General features: G+C 37.5%; 1 protein-coding gene across 17 annotated transcripts in view; it reads right to left on the minus strand.

Annotated features, from left to right (window-relative positions):
- Positions 1-965: 965 nt before the first annotated feature.
- Positions 966-18136, minus strand: part of MECOM (MDS1 and EVI1 complex locus) — a 552756-nt gene continuing 535585 nt past the window's right edge. For 15 of the 17 annotated variants that reach the window (XM_025425520.3, XM_035710351.2, XM_025425522.3 and 12 more), the window contains 6 exons: positions 17944-18021; positions 13439-13608; positions 11025-11169; positions 7241-7477; positions 6222-6405; positions 966-2597 (listed from right to left, as the gene is read on the minus strand). In XM_025425520.3, coding sequence (XP_025281305.1) covers positions 2463-2597; positions 6222-6405; positions 7241-7477; positions 11025-11169; positions 13439-13608; positions 17944-18021 — 949 coding nt within the window. In that variant the 3' untranslated portion in view covers positions 966-2462. The remainder of the gene's footprint in view (positions 2598-6221; positions 6406-7240; positions 7478-11024; positions 11170-13438; positions 13609-17943; positions 18022-18136) is intronic. The other 2 variants (XM_049105851.1, XM_025425523.3) reach the window with 1 other exon arrangement.

The following is an 18136-nucleotide window of genomic DNA, read 5'->3' on the forward strand; positions in this document are numbered from 1 at the left end:
GCTACGAATGAGTAAATGAATGGAGAAATTAGTTTGGACCTATTTCTACATGTCATACTTATTTATTCTTCAAGCCTTGTTAGAACCTCTATACTCAGCCAAAATGGAATTCCCATATTCTAAAACAATTGACATCATATTTAAGGAGCAAAAAAAAAAATTCATAATTACTTCCTAACCAGAGAATTTACCATATGGAAATACCCCTCCTCACATTTCAACCCTGTATGTACATATATGAACACACAGAAACAATTTTGTGCATCAAAATTAAAATTCCATTGCTTACATTAGTGAATATCAGAAAGCTTAAGTTTTCAACAAAATTGAAATAGTTGAAGAAATTATAGTACACCAAACCTGATGGAATATGGGGCAACTGCTAAATTATTAATTTGAAGAATTTGTAACAATAAGCCTTTATTTTTGGTCACAGTAAAGAAAGAAAACATAACAATATGTCTACACTCTGCTTATAACTGTAAAAACTGATATTCGGCATGTGGACAAAGACATAGAAGGAATATAGAAAAGTTAAAGGGTTTTTGTTTTGCTTTGTTCTATGAATCAGTTAACCGCATTTGTGGAATTAAAAGCAAAAATTAAAATCAGAACAACTTTTAGGATGTACTGTGTAAAATTGAGTAGAAAAACGGTAGGTTGCTCCATGTCCTAACTCAAATGGATGCTGTGGACATGGAGTAAGACCCAGGACCCTGTGGTGTTGCATATGAGCCCTGACTTTGCACCACATGGAGAAAGTTCAGAAGAATGAGTCAGAGCTATCCCAACTCCCTGTGGGTCAGGGTCTATCCTTATGTCATCTCAAAAACAATGTACACACATGTTTTACATTCTATGTATCTACCAGGGCATCAGAGCCCCAGACATCATATCTTTAAATCATTGGATCCCTAAGAGGAACTAAAATTGCACAAGAAGAAAATATCACACAGTGAGAAAAATAACCATTTTTGTAAGTCTTTATTTTTTAGTTGCTCCTCCCATAGTAATGCACTGAAAGGCATAACAGTTTATATTGTACAAAGCATTTGAAGAAAGTACCTCAACTTGCCGATTATTTCAAAATGAGATTACAAACAAACAAACAAAAAAGGAAAAAAAAAAAAGAACAAATCTGGTTCTTCAATAAAGGGCAAAATAACTGAATACAGTCTGTTATTTACCTCTCTTTTAACATAAGGTCTGGAACACTTCATTTTACAAATAGGATTAACATGAACATAACATCGCACAAGCTTGCAGACGACCAGCATAAAATATGGGGTACAGTTTTTAATCAGAAGAATCATGCTTTCAATGAAAGAAATTATAATCGTTTATACAATTGAATCGATTTCAGTATTACAAAAACTAAGTTGCATCTATTCGTATTTAGCTCATTAAGAAGGAAAACAAAACAACAACAAAAAAGGAATGTTAAGAAAAGCCAAACACCATGTGGCACTCCCATACACAGGTCGAGTCACCTTGGTCCTTGCAATTCAGAAAGGGGTGTGCCTCAGACGTCGGAAAGTAGTGGCTGACTGGAACAGTGCTATTGTAATCAACAAACAATAGTTTGCCAACAAATAAATACATGATACACGCAACGCACAAAAAAAATTAAACATTAAAAAACAGTGACATGATTGTCTAAAATTAAGATGTTATTACAAGGATTTGGCAAACATTTTATTAGTGTAGTGGTACAGCGGTACTGGTGATGAACAGGTTACTTCACTGACTTAACCTCTTTGAGCGCTGGAACATCCATAGTTTACAATATACACATACCCTTTTTCCCTAGGTTTAAACAATGTACTTAAGAAGGCAAAAGTTAATGGGGAACAAGTACTCCCTGTTATCAGTTTCTATAATAATCAATCGAGTGTGCATTTCATCCAACTACTTCCATCTTCAAAGGGTTAAATTACATAAAACTTTAACAAAGAGAAAAAAAAATTAAATCTCTAATTAAAAGCAACTGTTCCCAATCATGTGTCAGGTGATCCTGGACAAAACAAGAATTCAGTTTCCATGGAGTGTTCGTTCGTGTCAATGCCGCCCTCCCCACAGCCCTTGCGCCCCCCACAGCCCAGGGCAGGGCCAACCCAGGGGCGCCTCCTGCCCGGCAAGTTGCTCATTCTCACCGAATCGCACGTGAAGTCGCATTGACCTTCCAGAAGTCAGCAGCTGCCTTTGCTGTGCAAAACAAAATATCGAGAATAAATAGTTTCTTTTTTTCTTTCTTTCTTTTCCTTTCTTTTTTTTTCTTTTTTCTTTTCTTTCTTTCTTTCTTTTTTTTTTTTTTTTAAGCATTCAGTTTAAGGTCACCAGACTTTCCATGGGTGACCCTTCAGGTTTCTAAGGCATTCTGCTCAGCAGTCTTTTAAATAGTCCTAGATGAAAGAGCCATGCTACTACTGGACTTGGTCCCACTCTGGTCGACCTTGGTAATGTCATACGTGGCTTATGGACTGGATGGCACTGGATTCCGCTGCAGCCCTTGCCATACTGTGCCACACGTTGGAAGAACTGTGGGACGTAGAATGGAGGGACTCCTTGTCGGACAGTGACAACATCATAGCATATGCCTGGGGTAAAAAGGAGAGACTCAGTAAGTGGCGCTGGAAAACATCACTTTTCATTTGAAGGCTACTGTGCTGTTGGTGAATGTTAGGGAGGAGAAGGGACTCGGAGTAGGAGCGTCGCTCAGGGATGTGTTTGGAAAAGCGTGGGGCACTTTTTGGTCATTGTAATGATGTGATGCTACTGCTGACCTTCAGTGTCTAGGGCCTACAAAGGTACATGTTCTACAGGGGGGAAAAATGAACTGTCCTACCAAAAATGTCAACAGGGCCTCCACTGAGAAACACGAGTCATCCCCCTGCCCAAGCATGAATACACTCTTCCATCCACTGTTCACGCACTTGTTCAACTCGCCAAAAACATTATCGCGTGCTTACGACTGAAACTGGAAATATGGAGAGGATATAGACCTGCCTTGATGGCACTGGGTGGCACTGGAGTCTAGTAGAGGCCACAATCCCACTGATTCGTGCACTTCATATCAGAGCACCGAAGGTGACACCCCTTGCCCAGTCACTCAACTCGATAGTGGAGGGGGCTGAGGTACAACTACTGATTTGGTGCCCAGCTTGTAATCCAATGTCCTTTCTCTGGTTTCCCTCCACATTCGAAATATTCAAGGCTGACACCCAAAGACCCTGAAAGCTAAGGTAGAGCAAGTCAGCCCTACCAAAAAATAAAACAAAACACAAGACCCAACAATGTTCTAACCAACTTGTACTCCAGTGTCTGCCAAACAGAAGGGGCATGGCGGTGCTCTGTGAAGAAGTGCTCTTTCTTCCCTATTATCATGTCAATTCAAAATAACTGTTCAGAGAATCCCTCCTTTGCTGCCAAGTAAAATATTCAAATAAAATGTTTGGTCTTGACTTGTGAGTGAACTTTTCACTGTTGATTTGCTATTGTTGGTCTCATCCATTGCTAAACTTGCTTGTCAAAATGCTGCTGAAGTGGAATCATTAAAGTCCTGCCAAAGACATTCCACTGTCTGTAAACAAAGACAAAATGCCTCTGTTGTTAAGCAGAATTTCATCTGAGAGTCATGCTGAGACATGTGGCCAATCTGTGGTTTCTTCCGTAATCATGGCATTCAGTTAGAAAATCTGCCCTTGTGGGCTGATTCTGATTTGCTGGGTCATTGCTCTAAATGTACACATTTGACTTTTATGTATGCAATTTGCCTTCTGGACCTCTACGAAATCCCAACAGACATATAACAAATATTTCTTAAGCATCTACTCTACGCCAGGCCCTGTGCTAGGTCCTAGGGAATCAATGATAGACAACACACAGTCCTTGTTCTCTGAGGAGTTTCAAATAGGAGTGAGGTGAGCATTGAACTTTATTTTTATTATGTACCCACTTGCAGAGATCACAATAAAGAATGTTCTGAAAGGGTTTTAACAGAATCCATTCCAGTATTTAGAAAAACAAAAAAGAATACACAGAAAATTTTGGACTCCTGCCTTCAAACCTGTGACCTTCAACTAGTGACCTTGGGCAAGTTGCTTAGCCTTTCAAGGGCACTTTCCTTGTATCAAATGGTGATCATAACAACGAAAACATGCTTCCAAGGGCTATGAGGGATTACAGGCACTAACATAGGTTGCCAGACATAAATAGTACCTATTAGCATGAAATTAATTTTTAGGATAGGGTTTTCAAAGAGGATTCTATGCAGAATGCAGCCGCTGTTGTATCGTTCAACTATCTTGGATTCAATATAAAAATCACAGAGGAAATATGTGAGTGTTTTGAGTGAATCATCTGTCCCTATGCAGATTCTAGAAAATGGTAAATACAGAATGTTTGCTTTTTGGTAATCAGAATAAACATTTGCATCCACCAAGATCAGTGCCCTGCACATGGGACTGGCAGTTAAGAACAACTGAATGAATGAATGAAAAGTCTCATGAAATAAAGTCAGTTTGCCAAAAGGCTTGACCATTTGTTAAACTGATATATATAACGTGATCAAGTAACATGAAAAATATGAGTTAGTGCAAAACGCTAGTATTTCTGCTGATGGGACTTGCTGTCACAAGGCCGGTACTGAAATATATCACGTCTATTATCTCTAGGTTCTCTGACCCTTCTGCTTTCAATCACTGCTGACAGTTTCAGGAATTTTTAGGTAGTGTGTCTTATAAGCATTTTGGTGGAATAATTAAAAAAAATTTTTTTTAAAAAAAAACAAAGAAAGCCTGGATCCCCAAGGATCTCTCGGATCAATTAGGAAGAAAGAATGGGATACCAAAGGTTCAAAAAAAAAAAAATGCTAGCTACCTCTAATGGTTATGTCCAGGTAAAAACAAGATGTCTATGATGGTGAGTTTACTTTTAATGTTAGAAACTGAACAATTAATTTTTAACCCCATTGATTCATACTGTAGGAAGGGATCTTAGATATGTCCTCCAGTCACCCCATTCTACAATACCCACAGCCATGAAATGATGTTCTCAAGTTCACATAGCTGGCAACTCCAGTGCTGAGGCTGGCTGCTTCTACTTCAACTCACAAAGAACATTCATTTTACCTATTACCATAGAGGGTATCATAAGAGTTTTACTGAATTGACTGATATTTAAAAATCTGTATTATCCCACTGGCACAATGCTTTTCCCACCTTAGTTGAGAGACGACCACATTTGCTGCTAAGAGCAGCCCAAAACATCTCAGCCAAATAGGAAATCATTTCCAAATGTACAAGCCAATGGAGTCACATGGTTTGATATGTCAGGCCACCTCCAAAATGGGCTCAAGATCAAACAATTGGGCCAAAGTGACCAAAAAATATGGTAATAACAGAAAGTTTCCATTCTTCCTCTTTTTATTTATTTATTTTTTTGTAATTGGCCTGAATGAAACGAACAATCTGGTTGAGTGTGGACATCGGCGGAAAATACCGACTTCCTTTATTTTACAATAAAAGAACTGAGGCTCTCTTAATTGGCATTTAGGGATCTTAAATGGATTTATTTTCATTTCCACAGAATGCCGTAGAGCCCAAGGAACTTGAGTACCATTCATTCATTCATTCATTCATTCATTCATTCAATTCAAACTTAATATGTTTCATTTCCAGATCTGTTGGTAAGTTGCTGTAGACTTTTGGCAACTCGTTTCATCTCTGATCCTCAGTTTGCTCCTGAACGTTAGAATCAGATGACTTGTTAATCAACTAGGTACAGTGAGGGACCAAAAGAAACCAAAACAAAACAAAAAACAGAGGGCAGGATTCACTTTCCAGCAGTCTGAAAACATTGACAGATAATTTGTCAATATTTGGTTGACAAAAATTACAGATGCAAAGCAATTAGAAAATCATTCTGAAGTAATATAGAAATAGGTGCAAACAGTGTGGACTATCTCTGCAGAAGTAAGAGAATTACAAAATAAAGGAAAGGTTACTGGAGGAGGAGGTTTGTCATGGAAGCTTCTGTGCAGAGTGCATCCATGCTCATTACTGTATTGGTTAACCACGTGGGATTCGGTCAAGGTATGAACGTTTTGGGTAAAGCATCTGAACCTGTTCGGATTCTAGAATATTGACAAGGTAGACTCTCTCTGCCTGTTGGCGTCGGAGGCACACTGTCACCGTGATGCTGTGCTGCAGGAAAATATGTACCTGTGATTTGGACTTTCTGTGTAACGGCTGTTTAAGTTCCTCCGGCACATGGGAAGCACTAAAAGAAGACAGCTCAGCTTCAGTATATTGATTATCTTCCAGTTTCCTCATTTTGAGGCTATCTGTGAAGTGCCTTATATGATCTAGAGCAGAAAGTCCAGTTTTATATTCTTCCTCTTTATACCTAAAATGAACCAATGGGAAAGCACAGAGGGTTTTTTTTTTTCCTTCTTCAGTTTGTTATCCAACCAAATCACTTTTCATCGGAATCGATACAGCTGTCAAACTTCATATTATAGTTGCAGTTATAAAGAAGCATGCATCAGTTATTGGGTTCTTTAAAGTGTCCGCAAATATTAGATCTTAAAAACATACTTGTTTTAAGATTTTTCATAACGAAAGCAAGTGTATATAAGAGGCAGAGTTAAAGTCAATGATGTGGAGTCAGCAATGCTGTGGAGACGCAATTTGTAGGTTTGTAATTTCCATTTAAAATAAAGCCAGTTACGATAATAATATTCAGTGAGCATCCACTATCCATATGAAAATATTCCTATGAACGTAACTATTTGGTTAGTTTTTTTCCATTTAAAAACCTACCTATAGAGATTACATATATACCAAATTTAATGAAATTTATCTCAATAATATTTGGCTGATAACGCACCAGATTTTTGAATGAAATAGATAATGTCGAAATCTCTATTTTCCTTTGGGTTTTACAGGTAGAGTCTAAATAAATGTCTGGGTACTCAACTGATTTTCATTTAAACTTCCCATCTCAGGTCAATCAGGGTCCCACAAACACCGACACATTTGTATTCTTGTGGATTATGTTGATGGCTACCTTGTTTTCACCTATTCAGGATTCATCCACTAAATATGCCCTGCTAATTCAAATTTACTGTTTATGGCTAATTACTCATCAACTCCTGCATCCTGAAATACTGCCTTAATGGAATTACACCCATATATGTATCTACTCCTGCTTGTGTACTGATGTCATCCCAGGCGCTCACCTCACTGGGGACGTTTTGCGACTCATCTCCAGGGCACTGGCTTCCTCATAGTCATCCTCAGGGTTTCCTTCATGTAAATTGCTCGTCACTGGTTCTTTTCCTGTTTTTCCAGTAATATCGTTGTCATCATCATCCTCATCTAACAACACTTCATCTTCTACTTCTTCATCATCCAGCAAATCTGAGTTCTGACCGGTCACCAAAGTCTTCTCATCCTTAAAATGACTGCCATTCATTCTTTCAAAAGCATAAGGAAAGAAACAGGCCCAATGATTGGTTTCATTTTTAAACATGCAGTTTGTTCTCTTATCATGTCTTCCCAACAACAGTTTAGAGTTTCAGCACTCTTATAGCACATTTTTATTGTTTATGCCTTATGGCAGCCTTGGGAAAATAATGTAACTTCACAAATGAGAAAATAAAGAAAAAAAATAATTGGGTGATTACTCAGAGGATAAATGGAGCTTCTGGCACAACCGGAAAAACAGTCTCAGGCTCCTATTTCTTATCAGACCTTTGCCTGATAAATGATATCATTATATATAATATAAAAGGCATACATATGTTACATATGTTTTCTCTACGTAATGTTACCTAATTATCATAGAAGTGCCCACCATTTAAAAAAATAGGTTTTTGGAAAATTCATATCCCTGAACAACATTGACAAAAACCTCAACACACATGCCTAAAGTGAATCTAAGGTTCAACGAAAATGTTAAAATAGCTCCCAGGGACCTACCGGTATTTGATATTTCTAGGTGACATTTGTGGTATATGCCACTTAGACATCCTGTTCAAACTTGGAAGTGATTGAGAGCTCACTTATTTGTACTGTCTTCAAATTATCCTTGAGGGTCTGAATATAAAAAAAAGTTCTCTGTTTCCCAGAAGAACATTGAGGTGGGTAGTTATCTAAAAATGCAATTGGGCAAGTATCTTTCGAAGCTTACTTAGCATGCATGTCTGATGTGATACAGAAGAATATTTATTATATTTTAAATATTTTAAAAGTCACTTGTAATACTCTAGTTGGTGGTTCCAAAGATAGTATTATGTGTTTCAAAAGTTTAATTATATATAAAAAAAGAGTTTAATTACACAGAAGTCCCAATTTAACACATTTGAGAGCACTGAGAAAAGTAGGACAATTTTCTCAGGTTTTAAAATAAACATAAAGAATGTATAAATTGAGGGGAGTCTGGGTGGCTCAGTCGGGCAAGCATCCGACTCTTGGTTTTGGCTCAGGTCACGATCTCAGGGTTGTGAGATCAAGCCCCACGTAGGGTTCCACACTCAGCACGGAGTCTGATTGCCCCCTTCCCTCCCCATGCTTGTGCCCTCTCTAAAATAAATAAATAAATTTTTTTTTAAAAAGGAATGTAAAAATTGAATTTAAGTTTCATTGTAATATTTAAAAGTCAAAATTAACTTAGTTCCAACTTGATTACAAATGCATTGGACTAGAGTATCTCCTCCTAACCCACTCTTTTTAAGGATATATGACCTGGGAAGTTAAGGCACTTCCCTAAGTTCAGAAAGCTTGTTGAAATTTAAGTTCTTGCTACAGAAATGTATGCCATTCACATTCAATGGAATTATTTCTCAGATTATGCGAGATCAGCATAATGGAGTATCAGCAATGTACCCCATCCCTTTCCCCATGTAAAAAAATAATGAGTCTGTATGTTGGTAAATTGAACACCAATAAAAAATAAATTTAAAAAAATGAGTATAATTTAATATTCAGATTTCCCAAGGTAAATAAATAAACAAAACAATGTTGGGTGTGACAGATGCACATAGCAAAATCTTAAAAACAGTCGTATTAAAAAAAGTCATATTATCATTATTAATCTTTTTATACAGCCAGTCTCTTAACCACTTTTATCAAAAAATGATGAAAACATGTTTTGCACAGACATAAATTATTAGTTTCCAGATACACTGCCAACTTGCTAGCTTGAATGGATTGAAACTGTTATTTTTTAAAAATGAAAGAAAAAGTAGAAGAACAAAAGAATGCATGGATGAAAACCAAAAGTAACAAAGCCAACATGATTAAGAAAACCTATTTGTTAATTATGCTTTCAAATGTGGCAATTTATGGAGGATAAATTATTCATCAAAAGTAGCCCCGATAGGAGTTGAGGGGGGAGTTAAATGACTCAATCTTCTTACTTCTGTGCTGTTTGGACATGTTGAAGCCAGATGTCGCAGCTACATGCAGGCTCACAAATCTCCAAGTAAGTACTAGAAAATCTGAGAAGGCATCTCAGAACCCAAATGGTGGTTTTTGCTCAACATTTCTTATTTGTATCGTGTAAATATCATTATCAAAATGTAAGATCGTGACTCGCTTCCTTGTTCCTACTACTTTGTACTTCTGATCATCTGCTCATCTTTCATCCTCCGTTCTCTCTTTTACACACACACATATGCACACACACACACACAAATGGGCAAGCAGAGAGGAAGACATATCCAACTGCACAAAGTCATAGCTCTTAGTGGACTTCCTAGAACCCAGGAAGGGTCATGTAATAAATAGGAGATCTTCTCTCCTTTTCCCCCTAAATACACTTTTATATACATTGAAGAACAGACGTGGCCATATAATTTTATTATCTGGGGATATTATGCTTATTTGAAGCTTGGCTTACTTTAAAAACTACCTAAAACAATTACTTGACTTCTAAGAGCATGAAAAAATAGAGGACATTAACAATAGTACCCGTGTGATGAAACGTAATGGAGCCTTCACTAACTTCACGTGATATTACAATCGGCTACGCAACATCCTAATTGAGTAGGGTAGTTATGTTCAAAAAAATTCAGTTCTCAACATCAGATACTTAATTGGAAACAAGAAAAATGAGATCTGGTATTTTTGGTAAAATAATGTTTCATTTAACATCGCATAAGATGTAAATACCAGATAAGTGTTAACTATTATTAGCAGCAGCATTAGAAGTTTTTCTTTATGAATTAAGCCCCATATATGCTTGATGTTGATGTTGACAAGAGGTGGCCAGGGCACCGGGTCACTAAAAACAAGGAGGATCACACCCATTGAAACAAAAATGCCAGAATTAAATGAATATCCACTTGAGAGTATATAGGTAGCGACAGAATTGAATCAAGAAGTCTCAACTGTTTTTAGGTAAAAAAAGATACTTAAATGACATTCAATAGGCATTTTATATATAGGTATGTATATATACATACACAAGTGTGTAGACATAGATGTAGATATGGATATAGATCCCCCCACAGGTACTTGGAGTCACAGGCTACCTGTCATAAACACGTGATGTGTGACAGTAACCACTACTGAATCAACTGAATCCCTGTGCTGGCTTTCCCTCTGCTTGGCAAGTTTTGATACAATATTCTAATTAGTTATCAAGAGAAGCAGAACAGAACAGTGGTAAGAGTCTGGGTTTTGGAACCAGACGGCCCAGGTCAAATCCCATTTATTAATTACTGGCATGACCTCTGGCAAGATATTTAACCTTCGATATCTCCATTCCTTCCCTGATAAAATCACATAGTAATAGTCACCACCTTGTGGGGCTGTTATGATCATTAAATTAACTCATACGTGTAAAGTGCTTAGGATAGCATTTAGGATTTAGTCTGCACTAAAGAAATGCCAGCCATCGGTGGCAGGGGTCACCTTAGTGTCACAAAAGTGAGCACAGCAAATCTATCTGGAACATACTGATTTCAGAAATCAGAGAGTTTAAAAAAAAAAAAAAAAAAAGGAAAAACTCAGCTTTACCTCTCCTCTGTGTTCCTGGGAGACTGGCTGCTGTGGTTGCTATTCCCAATGAAATTACGGATTTCTGTGAAGTAAGCATCTTCCTTGTCATCAAGAATCGCGCCTGTACTTTCCAGTTCGGAGTGAGGCGATGATGTTGCTGTACCTGAGGGGAGAGAGCCCTTGGTGAAAAAGACTACTCGTGGTGTTCAACTTACTCTGAACCTTGTTTCTTCCTCATTGGATCGGCGTTGTTTCCTAAAACAGGCTCTTCTGAATGTTATTAATGGTAACTTTAGGAGGCCAAAGTCTTCCCAGATTACCACATACATCCTAATGAAAGTCTCCTGGGGAATATTTCATACCATTGACATCATGAGGTACGGTCTCCCAAAGATGTTTCCCCCACAGGTTCCTCCCATTCCCACTGTGACATGAGAATATTTTCATTCATATAACGAGGAAGCAAGGTGAGGCCAATTATAAAGAAGCCTTAAATAGATGCTGCCAGAAGAAACCGTATACTCAGTCCTGGCTGCAGTCTGCATGTATTTATTGCTTCTGTGCTAAAGCACGTTCCCAAATAAAGACTGTGAACACACGCCAACAATTCCGTATTCTGGTTTGATGGGTGAGGCGTTGAGTAGACTCAACACACCAGCCCAGAGTCTGAGCTGGGCCAGCATTAAGAGGACAATATGGGATCTGTCGATTATAGGATGATCTTCAGCTTCCTTACCTGTAAAATTAGAATCAAAATACCTCATCACAGGATGATTGTTAAGGTTTTTATAAATTTAAACAACTATCAACCCCTTAAATGTGGTCAAATTTACACCATTTGATTTGAGCCGTTTATCTTTCCCACAAGATATCTACAGTCTAACGGTTCATCCTAATGGTCTAGATGACGAAGATGAGAGGTGAGAACACTTCTCAGTTGAATAAAGTTATAATGAGTCAACAGATAAGTATTGAACTTGGACATGTTACATTTTTAACTCAATTATTTTCCAGAATACTTTTGATTAGGGGCACCTGGGTGGTTCAGTCGGTTAAGCAGCCAACTTGATTTCATCTCAGGTCATGATCTTGGGGTCCTGGGATCAAACCTCACAACTGGCTCCTTGCTCAGTGAGGAGACTGTTTAAGATTTTCTCTCCCTCTCTCTCTACCCCCACTCCCCTCCCACATGTGCACGCTCATGTTCTCTCTCTCTCTCTCTCTCTCTCTCTCTGGAATAAATAAATACATCTTAAAAAACAGAAAAAAAAAACAAAATACTTTTGATCAGAAAAATTAGGGGAACATGCTGTAAGGGTGCATGTGATTGGAAACTGTGGCCAATTTTGTACATTGAATTAAATTTCTGTCTCTAAAATCTGGTATCTTTAGACCACAATCATTTGAATTTTGGCTTAGAGGGAAATGAACAGTATATATAGTTCTATGTCATAGCCACTCAAGATCGTAAGCAATATGGCTCTGTATGGGGGAGGTAAGATTTATAATAAAATAACTTTCTTAGGTAAAAACAACTACTTTGTACAGCTTCAACTTTTTACTGTTTTTGAAATCTCTTTCCCTGAGTCCCATGCTTGCTCCCTCCCTTGCCTCCAAGTCATTTTCAAGATTCTGTAGAAGCAAATCATGGCTGCACAGGGTGGCTCCAAACACATACATCAATTGGTAAATATTAATTAATGATTTATTATCTAACTCTTAGAAGCGAAGGCAAGAAAAACTACCATTTCTTCTGCTAACTATGTGCTGGCAGGTCTGAATGAGAACAAGGCTAGTTTTTTTTTGTTTTTGTTTTTTTTTTTTTGCCACTTTTAACTTAATTCTACATCAGAATCTGTGACCTGAACGACACACCACTATCATTCGCTATGGGTTGCTCTGATCATGTCAACAATCTTCTATCACTAATCTTTGAAAAGTTACCCTGGGGTTGTTCTCTGAACTGCAGGACTTCTGCAAAAGCAGCCATGGTTTCTAAGTTAATATTTGGAGCATGGTATTCTGGGGCTGCCACTTTGGAGCAATCCTGCCATGCCCGGAAGGCCCCATTCTGTATAGGTGGAAAGATTGTTCTCTGCAATTTAGGAAATCCTGATTCATAAGTTTCCTATGAGATTGCGTTATGGTTCTCTTTGTTTGAGATTACCCATCGAGATGAATCCAGGAGAATATGAAAACAATCCAAATAAGGTCCTGAGTTGTATATTATTCAGCAGTCACATCACCCTATAATCTCAAGGGAAACATGTTATAAATTTTAGGATCTGTCTCTGGTCTCAAAGTAGAAGGACAGAAGAAAGATCACAATTATCTCTTTTTTTAAAAGTATACTTGATATGCAGTATTATTCACAATTCTCTTTTAAAGTAAGAAAATTAAGCCATCTTCTCGTAACACAATTGATTACCTACCAGACATGTTCCCATTCTCATGTTTCTTTAGGTGTCTGTCTAAGTTGGTTTGTTGACCAAAACACCTATCACATAAGTGACACTTAAAGGGCTTCTCCTTATTGTGGATGTTACGAACATGCCTCTGCAAGTTGGAAGAGATGCTAAACGATCTGTCACAGTATTTGCATCTGAAAAATAAACAGAGAAAATATTTGCAAGCAAATCAAAAGATATTTCTCAAGACTAGTCAGCCAGATATCCAAAATTATCATCCATAAAACATTTTAGAGAAAAGGCATAGGCAAGAACATTATTTGCACAGTCAAGATTTCAATTCCAATAGACTTTGATTGCTTTAAAGATTTTTCATGACTTTAGGAAAAGCCATAATAAAATACGGCAATTTGGTTGCTTCCAAATTTATTAGCGCCATTTAGTTTTCATGTTTTAGATAAAGCTCACAAAATTAAGGACATTAATAAATAGTAGCATGTTTTATCTTCTGCTTAGGATAATACCAATAAGTCCTTTGTAAACAAACATGAAACAAATTCACATATTCTTCAAATAGAGTAAAAAGATCATTTTTAATTTCAAAATTTCAGAGTCTGATTAAACAGTTTGTTAGAAAATCCACTTTCTGGGATCCCTGGGTGGCGCAGCAGTTTGGCGCCTGCCTTTGGCCCAGGGCGTGATCCTGGAGACCCGGGATCGAGTCCCATGTCGGGCTCCCGGTGCATGGAGCCTGCTTCTCCCTCTGCCTGTGTCTCTGGCTCTCTCTCTCTCTTTCTCTCTGTATGACTATCATAAATAAAAAAAAAATTAAAAAAAAAAAAAGAAAATCCACTTTCTCAATTGAAAATCCTACAGGAACTTCCATTATTTTCTCAAAAAGAGCAGTAAACTCCAGACTTTTTAAAACTGAGGCAAAGTGAGTAGTTTATGACAAACCAAAGACAGTGATTTTCATAATCTCTAGTGATTACAAGCCCCCAGAGCCTTTACTCTGATAACCTTTAAACTGTATTTTTTTTAAACGATTGATTTAAGAGAGAGAGTGCACATGGGGAGGGGTAAAGGGAGAGGGAGAAAGAGAAGCAGACTCTCCACTGAGCACAGAAGCTGCAGGGCTCAATCCCTGGACCCTGAAATCACGACCCGAGCCGAAACCAAAAATCAGAAACTTAACTGACTTAGGCACTCAGGCACCCCCATCTTTAAACGGTTAAAAAAAAGAAAGTAAGGCTTTTTGCTCAGCAGGCAGTCTGCTTCTCCCTCTCCCTCTGCTCATGCTCTCTCTCCATGCCACCCCCCCCACACCATCTCGCACTCTCTCTCTCAAATAAATAAATAAAATGTAAAGAAAAAAAAGAAAGAAAAAGAAAGTAAGAGTGGCACCAAATTCTCCTTTTGGAATAAAATAAAGGTCTTCATTAATCTCTGCTTTTCCAATTCCCCCCCAGTTTTCCATTTCTGTTCTTCTTACAGAGTTCATGGCATTTCTGAACCAGGTCTGTTTTCCAGGAAAACACTTATTATTGGTTGGCTAATTGTTTCTGCCTTCCATGTGATTAAAAAAATATATATCATAAGTTATTTTGAAGTTCTCATTTAATCATAAATAAAAATGTAACTCCCTCCCCCATATCCCCTACTTCCCAGCTCTTATGGATAAAGAAGAAAAGTGGGGTAGTCCATGGGGTTATCCTCCTTTCGCATTCTAAAGACAAGACTGCGTTCGTTATTTGTTTGTGTGACTTTTTGGTATATGTGTTGCTTAAAAAAAAAAAACAAAAAAACAACAACAACAAAAAAAAACCCTTTCTCTAGACAACTTTTAAGTGAAAATTTCTAACTTAGCAGCCAGACAATCTTTAACTTATTCTTCCATATGTGAAGGGTCCTTCTCCTCCCACTTCTGAATGTAGACTCAGTGGTTCAAGTGCTCTACATCAAAAATCACCCCATTCCACTCGAACTGTTTGGGTTTCTACGGCTGTCTCCACGTGATGCCAGAAGTCTAGTTGGTTCAGTGGGGAAAATAAATCTGTTAAACTAGTTACTTTGGCATAGTATCAATAAACCTACTCAAGGGCTGATTTAATTTTTCCCCCTTAAAAAACTGCCCTCGCATGATGAGGTTCCTCAACTTTCCTCACTTATAATATTAATTGAAAAACGTGTGAAACCCCACATTCATAGTCGTTGTAATATTTTAGCCTCTGTTTTCGGAAAAAATGTATATTTGAGTCATGACCTTCTCTGTAATAACTGTTGACTCCCAAGGCCCACTACAATGAGGATAATGATACAATTAGCACAATCGTGTTGTATCAAGCAGAACCACCTAGAAAACACTGCTGGAGAAAACTTACACTGCCACCAAACATTTTTCACTCACAGCATTTTCTACATACAACATGAATTAGAAAGATTTTTGTCTTTGACATGTTTCTAACTTTCTGCTTGCATGTGAAGGGGCTTTTCCAAATCTAATAGGCATCATCTACTCTAATATAAATAAAATCGGCCAATAAGAACATTCTAGGCAATAAGCATCTATTATTTTGTATCTTTCCTCCCCTAATATCCTGGGCAAAAGCTTTGAGTGCTCTTAAATAAATAAATCATTCCAATAAATGCTCCAATAAGTGCTCCAATAAATCAGTAGGTAGTTACGAGTCTAACTTTAAAAAATTCTTAAAATGAATACATAACATAATCATGAGCAATACCCTATCAAGAATTTGGATGTAAACACAGGGGTCATGGGAGTCTTTGAGATCATGGTGTGAGATAAAAACTGACATGGGAGCCCCAAGTCTGGGTTTTAATTCTGGATCTTTTAATACCAGGCTTTACAGAAGGCAATTAACATCTGTGCATCTGAATTTCTTCACTTGTAAAACAGAGGAGCTAGACAAATAATTGTTTAAGATCTCTGGCTATGCCAACATTCTGGCTTGAGTTTTTAAAAATACACATACCATTTATGGGGTAGAATAAAACCATGGATTCAAGCTCACAGTAAAATGAGCATGATAGAGTTGCATATCAGATCCCTGGTTGTAATAAAATGTGAAGTGTTGAAATCTTTCTTCCACTTAAGCAAAATTCCTGGGATCTGAAATTTTCTCAGAAAGGCAAATCACCAACAGCTTCCATTTTTATATCTCTCTGAGACTTATGTCAAGTCCATTCTATTACATATAAGGTAGAAGTATCACTTATGATTAGTAATTTATAAAACATGTAGGAAAGCAAAGAATTTAAGAAAACACATTATTATTTTCTGAGCTTAAGTCCCTCTAGTTTTCTCTTAAAATTTCAATTCTCTTCAAATGAGCATTCATCGGTCTGCCCATTTTCTTAGTCTTATATGTAAAGAAAAGTCTTTGAAACCTAAGAAATCATTTATTTTAACAGGAAAAGTGAGCGTGCAGACAAAAATAATTTTACACATATGCAATGCATAAGAGTTTCAAAGCAGAGTGAAATTACGATATGGCTTAAGATAAATAGCGTTTATTCTTTTAAAAAATATTTATGAGTACCTAACACTATGTACAAAGCAGTGCACATAAAACAATGTAGATTATATTTTAAAATTGAAGAGAATGTTGATAACTTTCATTCTTTAACAAACAATAACATATTAAAGTTAGACACACGTCTCATGTGTCACGTGGCCGATCTTGACATTTAACAGCATAAGTGAAGAGGTAGTTTAGAAATTGTTGGCAGGATTGTTCCTCTTCCTACAATATATTCTATTTCATCCCTTCTACTCCTAGCTCCACATCGTCTTCTTCCTCTCGGGGTTTAAGGTTTATTCCTTAAACCTCTTAATGGAACCTGGGGACAATGACTTAGCTATACTGGGGAAACAAAGTTATAGACGGCTTGTCAACTCCCAGCAGAGATTTAAGACTTGAGAAAGAGAGGTTGTGATGTTATGATATTGTCAATTAATATAGCACCAATTATTGAGAAGAGAGAGATGGCACTAAAATAATTTTTTCAGATACTTTTTAAAATGAAGGCGCCTGGGTGGCTCAGTCAGTCGAGCATCCGACTCTTGATTTCAGCTCAGATCATGATCTCAGGGTCGTGGGATCGAGCCCTCCATCGGGCTCTGCGTCCTGGGCATGGAGCCTGCTTAAGATTTTCTCTCCCTCTTCCTCTGCCCCTTCCCACCTCTCTCTCTCTCTCTATCTCTCTCTCTCTCTCTGTCCCTCTCAAATAATAGTAATAATAATATTAATTTTTAAAGTGGCTAACATTTCTTAAATGCTTATTCTAGCCTAGATCCTGCTAGCCGATTAAACAGTCAGAAGCCCTGATTTCAGAAATTAGGACTCTTCTAATTTTTATCTTAGCCACTAGTCAACTCTTTGACTCAAAATCGAAAGGACAGACATCTCAGACATGCACAAAAGTAGCCTCCTTTAAAATTGTGGCAATACATCCACTCTAACTACTATAATATTAACCAAGATATGTAATAGAAATCATTGTCAAACCTGTAAGGCTGCTCTCCTGTGTGGGTTCTCAAGTGCCGTGTTAGGTTCGCGGATCTTGGAAAAATCTTGCCACAGTATCTGTTATGAAAGATGTTTATAAGAGAAAGTCAGCACAATCGACTTTATTTCACTCAAGCCGCATAGAAGCCAGATGCTTTATTCCTGATTTAATTAATCTTGCATGGAACTCACA

The sequence above is a fragment of the Canis lupus genome, chromosome 34, assembly GCF_003254725.2.
Source record: "Canis lupus dingo isolate Sandy chromosome 34, ASM325472v2, whole genome shotgun sequence".
NCBI lineage: Eukaryota > Metazoa > Chordata > Mammalia > Carnivora > Canidae > Canis > Canis lupus.